Source organism: Lontra canadensis, unplaced genomic scaffold, assembly GCF_010015895.1.
Source record: "Lontra canadensis isolate GAN:19392208 unplaced genomic scaffold, GSC_riverotter_1.0 scaffold8, whole genome shotgun sequence".
Lineage (NCBI taxonomy): Eukaryota > Metazoa > Chordata > Mammalia > Carnivora > Mustelidae > Lontra > Lontra canadensis.
In genome coordinates, this window is record NW_022631002.1 from 18,315,183 (window position 1) to 18,327,535 (window position 12,353).

Here is a 12,353-nt window from a genome sequence, read left to right on the forward strand (position 1 = left end):
GATACAGGATATGTTTATGAATTATAAGACCTATATACAATAAAAGTCACACCTCCCTCATCAAGTAAAGTATATGTGTGTGGTGTGTGTGTGTGTGTGTGTGTGTGTGTGTTTTAAATGCGATGACCTTATTCAGACTTCAGTTTCTTTTCTGAAATGACCATGTCAGTTTTTCAAACTCTTTAAAATAATGCCACTCTATGATGATAAAATACATTTTTGCAAAAATTCAGAAATGCAGTAACATTTAATGAATGTGACATGAAAAATATTTGCAAGGAGGTACCAAATGACTTAGCACTTTTTTCCAGTCTTATATTAAAAACAAAGTTGCATCCAATTTGACAGTGAGCCTATTTAAAAAATATTCTTATACTAATTCATTTCAAAAGGTTCTATTATAGTCCTTTTGGAAAATACCATATATATAACCTGTGAGTTTTTTTCCATAATAAATGAAGAAAATGTATCCTCTGCACAGATGAACATTTTCTAAGACTAATTTTTCATCACCCAGCATTTTTACAAAAGCATGCATTATGAAATACACATAAAAGCAGCTATCTTAAACATGATTTTAATACAATATTACCTTGGTAGCTGATTCATCACTGTCTCCAGTTTAATATGTTGTTACATACATGAAGAAGCTCCAGTATCCCTTTTCTGATTGACTTAAAAAAAAAAAAAAAAGTCCCTGAATAAAACAGAAGCCAGCCTGCGACTTCTTTAGGCATTTCAGTGGAATATTATTACCATCTGTGGAGAATATCTCCACACAAACACATGATTACAGAACAAAATGTAAAACAGATCTGGGGCAGATTAGAGTTAATACCAATTAAACATTTTTACGTTTAAGGAGAAAAGAAAAAGGAGCTGATTATCAACATTTAAAAGGATACTGCAACTTTAACAACTGTAAACTTTGTGTTAAAAGGCTGTGGCAGACAGCTCTATGCTACTAGGTTTTTAGCTTGTTTAAAATAATGCAAACACATCAGCAGTTTTAAAATGCCACAAACTATAAAAACACAGAAACAAAACAAATGACCAAGAGTGTCTATTTAAAATGAAGTTGTGTAACCAACACATCTAAAATTCCAAAAATAATTAGAACACCTGATTGGGGGAAACCCTCTGATAAAAATTTAAATTTAACTTGTTTTTAAATGACAGAATCTTTTAAATTAAAATGGAGAAAAAAAGAGTTTTACAAGTGGATAGTTTCAACTCACTAAAATAATGCCAACAAAGTAAGCTTGCATAGGAAAAAATTCAAATTACTGGCTAATGCATACAAAATTAGAAATGCAGGTATTCTATAATCATAGTGCAAAACCATGGCAGTTTGTGATGTCTTGTTACTGCCGAAGGTTGAGAAATAGACCGCAGTACCTCCAGTTATCACAGTTTCTGGTCTTTTAATAATGATTATTTCTGCCAACTAGACACAAAGTATATGTAAAGATGGGGGGGCACATCTGCTGTGCTGCTAATTAACGAAGTTTGAGGTCATCACCGCCACCTAAATTGGAACCAGGACTAGGGTCTTGTTGTCTTCTTGCCTGCAATGACAAAATCATAATCGGGGGTCAAAACATGTTTTGAAAATCTAAGTGCTAGATAAATAAAGTATAAGACACAGTAGCATTTAAAAAAAAAGTTTACAACTAAAAAATTTTCAGCCAGTATCTCCAGATGTGAGAGGAAAAACAATTTAAATGATGTATTACATATTTTGCTGAAGTTTCCATAAAAACCAAGAATAAAAATCTCATTATATTCCAAAGAGCATTATCAAAATAGGTGCTATACATAAAAGAACAACAAATCTACATTTATATTTCTTGGACTACAGGGTTAAACATATCATTTATTCACCTTAGAATCAAAATTTCCCCTTTATTTATTTTTTATTTACTTTAAAAAAATATTTTATTTATTTATTTGACAGAGAGAGAGATCACAAGTAGGCAGAGAAGCAGGCATCAGGGAAAGGAGGAAGTAGACTCCCTGCTCAGCAGAGAGCCAGATGCGGGGCTCAACCCCAGGACCCCGGGATCATGACCTGAGCTGAAGGCAGAGCCCCAAACCACTGAACCACCCAGGTGCCCCAAAATTTCCCTTTTAATACTGAGCACCAACTATATGCTGGTCACTGTTCTAAGTACTTTGCATGGAAGAACTAATTAAAACCCTGTCAGCGGGACTCCTGGGTGGCTCAGTGGGTTAAGAAGCTGCCTTCAGCTCAGGTCATGGTCCCAGAGTCCTGGGATTGGTCCCACATTGGGATTATTGATCAGTGGGGATCCTGCTTTCACCCTCTGCCTGCCCCTCCCTGTACTTGTGTGCTTGGTCTCTCTCTCTGACAAATAAATTAAAAAAAAAAAAAAAATCTTAAAACCAGGTCAGCAACCTGTAACATAGGGGCTACTGTTTATTTTGTAGTCACACAAAAGAACACAGTCTACTAATGGTAGGACTGAAAAATGCAGTAGTGACTTTCATTTTACAGAAGACCATCTCTACCAAACAAGTTTTAACTAAAAACCTCTACCTCATGTAATAAAATCATTACTATGGATAAAGTATTGTCTCAAAAAAGCAAAAATGGATGCTCTTAGAGCTTCCATTAAGAAAAGCCACTTCAGGGGCGCCTGGGTGGCTCAGTGGTTAAAGCCTCTGCCTTCAGCTCAGGTCATGATCCCAGGGTCATGGGATTGAGCCCCGCATCGGGCTCTCTGCTCAGTGCAGAGCCTGCTTCTCTCTCTCTCTCTCTCTCTCTCTCTCTGCCTGCTTCTCTGCCTACTTGTGTTCTCTGTCTGTCAAATAAATAAATAAAATCTTAAAAAAAAAAAAAAAGCCACTTCAGGGAGGACACCATCTAAGAACAAGAATAAACAGAATTTTAACTGCTTTTGGTTATATACATAAAAGTGAGAGGCCAGGTTCTATTTCTCCAAAGTAGAAATAATGGACATGACTGTACTTTACAGCTTGCTCCTCCTCTCTCTCTCTCTGCCTGCCTCTCTGCCTACTTGTGATCTCTCTCTGTCAAATAAATAAATAAAATCTTATACTTTTATACAATTATGGAGGGAAGAAAGACCTGGAGTACAACATGAAAATCTGTTACTAAACAAGTGCAATTCTTCTAAAACAAACAAAACCCTCCCAAAAAACCAACAGAAATTCTTAATAAATAAATTTAGATAAAAGTTAAAAAAAAAAAAAAAGCAAAACTGGAAAAAAAATCGCAGTCCTTGATTCATTTACATACCTAGAATTATTTTTACAACAAAATTAATGAGTAAGAGGTTTGACAATTATAGACACTGAGGTTTTTTTTTTTATTCTTTTTTAAAAGATTTTATTTATTTATTTGACAGAGATCACCAGCAGGCAGAGAGGTGGGGGGAAAGCAGGCTCCCCTTGAGCAGAGAGCCCGATGTGGGGCTCGATCCCAGGACCCTGGGATTATGACCTGAGCCGAAGGCAGAGACTTTAACCCATTGAACCACCCAGGTGCCCCGATACTAAGGTTTTCAAGTTTCACTTTAGAATAAACACTTCCAGTTAAACTACTGATGGCAAATTTCTTAATAGGGAACATCTAACAACAGGTCCTGTGTAGCACTCTCTGCTACTATAAAGTTTTAATGTAAACTAGTGCCCCTTTGGTCCACATACATTAATTCTCAGTCTCTTTCACAAATTCCAACGAGTGTTTCTTCCATAAGCTTTCTTTAGTGACTATAAATGGGAGTCAAGCACAAGCAACTGATCATATAAAAGACCCTGCTTCTTTTAGCAAGGGTTTTCTCATGTTAGACAATGGCTAGTCCATTTTATCAGTAGTTCAGGCAAAAAAGCTTGAAGTCACCCTAAGATCTCTTTCTCTCATACTCAATGGTGGGCTCCTACAGGTCTACATTAACCATGTCCTGAATCTGAGCACTTTTGACTGCCTCCACCTCTTACCCTAGTCCATGCCACGACTGTTCTTCATCTGGATCTTGTGTGTAGTCACCTCTGGTATCATTCATATATATGTATATATATATATATATATATGCATGCCAGTAACTGATACCATCCTGAAATCACTTGTGCAATCTTTAGCTAAATGGAATAATGTATTATAATCGCCAACTGATTCTTCATTGTCTATGTCAATTGTCAGTTTTCGGAAACAAATCTCACCAAAGACTGAAACATTCTGGTTGCACTTCTTAAGATCTAACACAGTTACAGAAAAAGCATCCTTGACCTTCAAAGAAACATCTCAACAAGTCACACTTGTACTGAATGATCAAGTTTGGTCAGAAACTCCAGCAATGTTGTCATTTCTCAAGAGCATTACGTTTAGATAGAAACGACACTGCACCTTGTTCACTTTGAAACAAATCAGGTAAAACCCAACACTAACTTCTGTAGTCTTATAAATTTTGACACATGCCTCTAGCAGATTTTAACTGTTTTTATCAGCATACTGCTAACTAAATTTTACCTTATTTTTAAAAATTAACCAGTCATGTTAAAGTTATGTTGCATGTACAGACTGAAAAAGCTATGGAATGCATATTCATCAAAAAACAAAAACAAGGGGGCACCTGGGTGGCTCAGTGGGTTAAGCCTCTGCCTTCGGCTCAGGTCATGATCTCAGGGTCCTGGGATCGAGTCCTACATCGGGCTCGGCAGGGAGCCTGCTTCCTCCTCCTCTCTCTCTCTGCCTGCCTCTCTGCCTACTTGTGATCTCTGTCAAATAAATAAATAAAATCTTAAAAACAAAACAAACACCAACCCCCCCAAAAACAACCAAAAAACAAAACAATTTAAGTTCCATACAGAATCGATGCCAAATCGTAGCTTAAGGACAGCTCAATTCTGCAAAATCACAGATGGTGATATAAGCATCTGGGTTCAGTCAATGAAGGTTAGAAAGGGGCTGAGCTATGAAGAAACACTCAGAAAAATCAATCCTAATTATGTATTTACAGGTCACTACTAACCTACCAATAATATTTTGTCACAAGGGTAGTTCAGCTTTTGTCTTGGGATAGGAATAATTTTCAAATTATTTTAATAATAATGGGATGACTTCATATGAGTGATGGCCTTCATCAGCAGTGATCAGCAGCTGAAGGTCTCCCTTCTGCTCTTGGCTGTGCAGAAGTTGCTATGGGTTTCTTTGTTTAAAATGAACTTTGGTAAAGGCATGGAGAAGGTAAAGTTGCCTTGTTATTTGCTTGCGTTTGCAGTTTATTTACACTGTGAAGAAGGAATTAGAAGGATGTAAGGGAAGACACTGTCAAGGAAAATAAAAAATAGGACAAACGAGAGAGCTGGCGAAGAACTTCAGAGTGTGTGAGCAGGAGGAGGAATAAGAGAGCTGGGAGATGGGGAGGAAATTTATTGTTTGGAGGGAAGATGTAGAGGCTGTCACGTGAGAAAAACAAACACAGAAACAGACTTAGGTTCAGTGAAATAGCTTCCACAGGACTGGTATTCAACAACTGGATGAGATTTCTAATGAAAGCAAGATGTTTTAGAAGGAATTCTACGAGTAACTGGCTAGACTAAATGGTGGCTAAGAAACTCTCTGAACTTGATTATTATAAAAGCATAAAGTCCATGATTTCTAGTTTCTTTTCCTCTGTCGGTCCACACAGAGGAAATTCCAACTTATTAACAGCTATTTCAGAATAGGGATTTAATATAAAGCAGACACCAACAAGTCTGTTCAGAATAAAAATCTGTTTTTAATATTTATAAAGAATTTGGGATGCCTGGGTGGCTCAGTCGGTTAAGCAGCTGCCTTCGGCTCAGGTCATGATCCCAGGGTTCTGGGATCAAGCCCCACAGCAGGCTCCTTGCTCAGCAGGGAGCCTGCTTCCCTCTCTCCCTGTTCTGCCTGCTCTGCCTGCCGGTCCCCCTGCTTGTGCTCTCTCTCCCTCTGACAAATAAAAACAATCTTAAAAAAAAAAAATATATATATATGTGTGTATATATATATATTTATAATTAATCTAGACAGTTAAAAAAAGATTTTATCTATTTGAGAGAGCGAGTGAAAGAATACAAGCAGGGGAGCAGAAGAGGGAGAAGCAGATGTGGGGTTCAATCTTCGGACCCTGGAATCATGACCTGAGCTAAAGGCAAAAGCCCAGTTGACGGAGCCACCCAGGTACCCTTAATCTAGACATTTTACTACAGAATACAGACCTCTTACTACCCGTTGCTCCTGTTTTCTTTCTTTCATTTTTTTTTTCTATCATTGCTTTCTTTCATTTCTTTCTATCATTGCCCAGAATCATGGCAAATCCAGTTTTGAGGAGGCAGTCATGAGAAGAGCCCAAAATGGAGTGACAAAGAACAGTCACTAGGCACTGAGTTTTCCCTACTGGCCAGGGCTGTGCAAAAGTAGCCAAGAGCAGGGATGCCCAAATGAAAATGAATAAAACTTCTTGGTTGTTTTCCACTCTTGTTATCCAGATTACCAAACTGCTGAAAACTCTTTATGAGATAATGCCCTAATACTTAAAAATAGATCCAACTTACTGAGTGTATACTATGTTCACACACTGTGCTGACTACTTTATGTCTGACACTTGACTAAACATCAGAGCACAGAATTACAGAATCTTAGAGTGGCAAAGGACATGAGACCTTTAGTTCAACTCTAATCTTAGAAACTGTGAGCCTGAAACCAAGAAGGTTAAGTGATTCCCCGAGGTTTCATCATTAGCTGGTCCCAACTACTAGAGCTGGAGGAGTAAAAGCAGATATTTTAAGTCCTAATATGACAGAAGATTGTACTTTCCCTGAATGCAAAAAGGTAAAAACCAGGTCAGCAGACAATCATAAACACCTGTCAGGTAAGGAGACTGCAAGAGCTGGTCTAACGGTCATGGCAAAAAATATAGTTCTTATAAAGCACACAACTTCAGGAAAACCTGACATATAAAGTGTTATTTCAAAATAAAAGAGATAGTGGAAATAATCTACATTTCCAGCTGGAGACTGGGATGGCTCTACCACTTTAGCTATGTGATCTTAGATAAGTTTCTCATTCTCTTTCAGCCTCAGTGTCTTAAGAATCAAATGTAAAACAAACACTGTGGTATATATTGACTGTCATCTAGAAAGTACTCACACTGTCATTATTACAACAAAGCTGCTGCTCATCACTTCCCAATTTATGTATATGAAGATTTGAAATGTCAAGAAAAAAAAACCCACATCCTCCCAATAAGACTAATTTTTACAAACTAAAACAAAGTTAGAACAAAACAAATTTTAATGAAGCTTGCATCTATGACAGAGAGCAAAGATTTTTTTAAAAAAGATTTTATTTATTTATTTGAGAGTGAGTGAGTGAGAGCGCACATGAGCAGATGGACAGAAGAGGGAGAAACAGACTTTCCTGCTGAGCAGGGAGCCTGACATGGGACTTGATCCCAGAACCCTGGAATCATGACCTGAGCTAAAGGCAGATGTTTAACCAACTGAGCTATACAGGCACCACACATGGGAGAATGCAGATCTAGTATCCTCCTCCTCCTCCCTCAACAATCCTCTTCTGGTCCTCATTCTTAGCCCGATTTCATATTCCTCTGCTTCACTCTCATCTACTGCCTTTACCCAAAAGACATGTTAGGAAGGCCTAGTATAGATAGATTAAAAAAAAATTGACAGAGAGAAAGATCACAAGTAGGCAGAGCAGCAGGCAGAGAGAGGGGGAAGCAGGCTCCCTGCTGAGCAGAGAGCCCAATGCGGGGCTCGATTCCAGGACCCCAAGATCATGACCTGAGCTGAAGGCAGAAGCTTAACCCACTGAGCCACCCAGGTGCCCCTAGACAGATTTTTATGTTAATTTGTCCTTACACAAAAATGAGTGTTGGTACAGTTAAAGTGATTTGAAAACTGAAGTCTGTGGGAATTTAAAATAGTGGCTGAGATTTTTTTTTTTTCTCGGACCACACAGAATCGAAGGCTCCAAAAACATACAAAACACAAATACAAAAACCACATAAAGCCTTTTGCCTGTTTTTATTTCTAAACAGTTTCCACCTAAAATTCTCCTATGATTTGCTGAATTGTATTAAAACTGCCTATAGTAAAATAAGCAATAATTATTTACCCATTCTCTGACATTAAAGACAAGAATTTATTTGCTAATACTTTATAAGCTAACCAGATGAAAGCATTTTCTCCATAATGACAGAGAAAATCTCTTTCAGCACGCTGTCACCATCCGGACGAATTAAGAGCCAACAGTACGATATTACAGTTTTAGAAAGTTAAGAGGCCAATCAAGTTGAAGGCAGTCTTTAGACATAGACATAGTCTTTAGTCCATGAGCTGCTATCAATAACACAAGCAGCTTTCCAATATATTTAAGACCAGGCACTCATTCTGTCCTTTACTAACCTCAGTCTCTTACAAAATCCTGAAGTAAGGCATCTGAATTAGTTATATAGATGTGTGACCTGAAGAGAACTGCCATCAATAATGTGTCCACATTTTCAAATCATGGAAAGAGGCACTATTATGTGGCAAGAGACAGCAATGGGCAGGCACTTCACAGAAGAAATGTCTATGATTATTTTTTAAATGTCTAATTTTTATTAAAATAATAGTGCACAGATCATAAATATGTAACTTGATGAATTTCCCATTAAGTGAACACACCCATGTAACTAGCAACCAGATCAAGAAATATAATACTACCCACAGTTTGGGTAGTGCTCTCCCCTCTCCCTAGTCACTACTCACCCCCTGGGTAACTGCTATCCTGCTATCTCCATTTCTAACAGAACCCAGAAAAATTCAAAACCCTTTACTGTTGTTAAAAACCGAACCAAAACCAAACCAACAAAGAAAACAACCAACACCAGAATACAAAATACCTTGGCAAAATATCTCTGACTTTCACAGTCTAAAGTTAGGTATGCCTGCTTTTACTGCCACTCCGGATACGCTGTGAGCCAAAGTGAATAGAAAGAGGAAGTGAACCCATTTTAAGAGTCAGATACTATGCTGGCGGCAACCTGGGTAGGACCTTAGCCCTGGTTTTATAGACGAGGCTCACAAGGATAAGTAACTTTCCTAATGCCACAAGGCAACAAATAGGAGAGCCAGGATTTAAAATCAGAGCAATCTATTACAAACCTCATGGTCATTTTACTACATCAAAGGTTCTTAAGTTACATTCTGTCAGTTACTGGACTCCATGAAAACACCCCAGGGACTACAGAAGGAAATTAGAGTAAATCCCACCCCTGCTTCACTCAGAGCAGTACCCCTTTTATCCATTATATACATTGGGGTTCTCTATAAAATTTCAAATGAAGGGAAGATTTCACATATTAAGAAAAAACCCATATGCCAGAAGATACAGATAGCAAGTTCTAGCATCTTCTAGTTCCATCATTCTGTGTTAACACTGAAAACAAATTTTCTCTCTTTTCCAAAGATGTAAAAGATGTACAGGACACAAAATTCAGGGGCGCCTGGGTGGCTTAGTGGGTTGAGCCTCTGCCTTCGGCTCAGGTCACGATCTCAGGGCCCTGGGATGGAGCTCCACATCAGGCTCTCTGCTCGGCAGGGAGCCTGCTTTCCCCCACTCTCCCTTCCTGCCTCTCTGCCTACTTGTAATCTCTCTCTCTGTCAAATAAATAAATAAAATCTTAAAAAAAAATTCAAAAGGTCTAAAACATAAACAGTGAAAAGTAATCACCCTCCCATGTGGCCCCTAGATACCTGATTCGCTTCCACAGTTTTCAATTAGTTTCCTACATTTCCTACTAAAGAGAGACAAGTATGTGCATGTACTCCTTTTTAAAAACCACCCAGAGGATAAAAATATACAAAGTGTTACGTAGCTCTTACATACCATTTTGCTGTACACCAAAGATTTAACAGTATTTCAACAAGGTTACTAAAATATACAATGTTTCTTCATCTCACTATAGTTTTTCACTTGCCAAATTAATGATAAGCTGCTATCACCTCTGAAAGGTAAAGAAAAATATCATACTACTAAAATACCTTTTTCCAGAAAATCAGAGAAAGAAAACGCTAAATCCCTAATGATGGATTGGGTATGGAAAGCCATCCCTAAATGATGGATTAAAAACTTTCTAAATTTTACATATGGTAAAATAGACATGCTCAGGGACGCCTGGGTGGCTCAGTTGGTTAAGCGGCTGCCTTCAGCTCAGGTCATGATCCCAGCGTTCTGGGATCGAGTCCCACATTGGGCTCCTTGCTCGGCAGGGAGCCTGCTTCTCCCTCTGCCTCTGTCTGCCTGTGCTCGCTCACTCTCTCTCCCTCTGTCTCTGACAAATAAATAAATAAAATCTTTAAAAAAAAAAGAAAATAGACATGCTCAGGGAGTTTTAGAACTGATTTCAGGTTCAAAGACACTGGCACAAATCAAAGCCTTTAGTAACGTTAACCTTACGCATGTATTAAATGCTTGAGCGCTACCACTGCAAGGATAGTACCACGGGGCCAGAGGCCTCAGAGGTTATCCAAACAGGGGTGGGACATCTCTAAGCCGCTGACCTGCTAGCATCTCACACTTCCAAGGACCATTTACTGGGTTACTGCCACCCACGAATTACCAGCGCTCCTCGGCCCTCACCTCCAGTCAGAAATCAGGACCACCCACTGGAATCAATATTATTCTTTTTGCCTCAGTTTTTTCTTTTCCAGGCAAATGGTTTCTAACCTCTCCTGGCAGGTTTTATTTTTCAACTTAATCATCTTTATGGGTGATGTGGAAATTCATTTCCCAGTGCTAGGCTGTATTTGTAGAGGTCTTTTGATTAGGAAACTGGTTTAAGTCTTCGCTTTTCTTTCCATTCATCAACTACTTGAAAGAGAGTAAGTCAATTAATTTTCCTTGAAGTCTCAGATTCCTCAAATATATTAAGACCATTAGAGTATATGGCATTATGTCCCCTGTATATGTTTCAGTTATGGGGGGAGGGACAATATTATGGACAATCATTTTTCCTAATGTCGTCCCCTTTTAGGAAAAAGAAGGTAAACTGTAAGAAAATAAGATTAGAAATTTCCTGTGGATTTTTAAAATTTTTTTAAAAGGTTTATTCATTTATTTATTTTGAGAGAGAGAAAGCACGGTAGGGAGGGGCAGAAGGGAGGAGAGTCCCAAACAGACTGGGCAGGGAGGCTGAAGTGGGGCTTGACCTCACAACCCCCTGAGATCACAATCTGAATCAAAATCAAGAGTTGGTCACTTAACTGACTGCGCCACCCAGGTGCCCCATTATGGATTTTTTTTTAAAAGGAAGTAAAATACACACGCACAAAGTACCAAAAGACACGCAAACCCAAAACTCCCCTAAATGACTGCTGCTGTAGCTCTGGAGTCAGATTCTAGCCCAATTTTGTAGATGGCAGTTCTCTATAAGAACTGATGTTAAATTATTGCCTCAAGGGACTATGGCATCTTAAATTATTGATGACAATCTAACTATTTTTTCCATGCTCCAGGTCATAATGCAGGGAACGTGCCCTGATACACTTTAGAGAACTAAAAGGTTGTTCTTAGCCAGGTAATTCAATTAACTGGAAACAGCACTGTAGCAGAGCTTTTAGTGCTAAAGAAGTATTTTAGAGCTATTATTTACTGTACGCATACAGCAGCCAACCACCACACTAAGTGCTTTTACAAGCATTTTCCTATCTAATTCTCACAACAATTTCTATGAGAAAATAAGCTTAAGAGAGATTGGCAAGTGATAGAGCAGGAATCTCCACTAGGCCTGACTCCAAAGCCCATGCTCTCAAATCACTGACATAAAACTCACTGGAAAACAATCTATCTGAGCAACAAATTATTTAATACCTCTATCAACAGACTATGCTTTTGTTCATACACAAATATAAACATACATACATATACATTCACATGCCAGAATGTTTTTCTCCAAGTAGCATGATTTTTAAAAAAATATTTATTTATTTATTTGACAGAGAGAGAGAGAGAGAGATCACAAGTAGGCAGAGAGGCAGGCGGGGGGGGGGGAAGCAGGCTCCCTGCTGAGCAGAGAGCCCCATGCGGGGCTCGATCTCAGGTCCCTGAGATCATGACCTGAGCCGAAGGTAGAGGCTTAACCCACTGAGCCACCAGGCGCCCCAAGTAGCATGATTTTTTAAAAAATATATTTTTATTTATTTATGACAGAGAGAAATAGCGAGAGAGGGAACACAAGCACAGGGGAGCTGGAGAGGGAGAAGCAGGCTCCTGGCACAGCAGGGAGCCCAATGCAGGGGCTAGGATCATAACCTGAGCCGAAGGCAGACACCTAACAACT

The 12,353-nt window shown here is 38.7% G+C and overlaps 1 protein-coding gene across 2 annotated transcripts in view; it reads right to left on the bottom strand.

The window, feature by feature from the left end:
• Positions 1-231: 231 nt before the first annotated feature.
• The window catches only part of CBFB (core-binding factor subunit beta), a 60,889-nt gene continuing 48,767 nt past the window's right edge, over positions 232-12,353 (bottom strand). For both annotated transcript variants that reach the window (XM_032854270.1, XM_032854271.1), the window contains exon 6: positions 232-1,568. In XM_032854270.1, the coding sequence (XP_032710161.1) occupies positions 1,500-1,568 (69 nt within the window). In that variant the 3' untranslated portion in view covers positions 232-1,499. The remainder of the gene's footprint in view (positions 1,569-12,353) is intronic.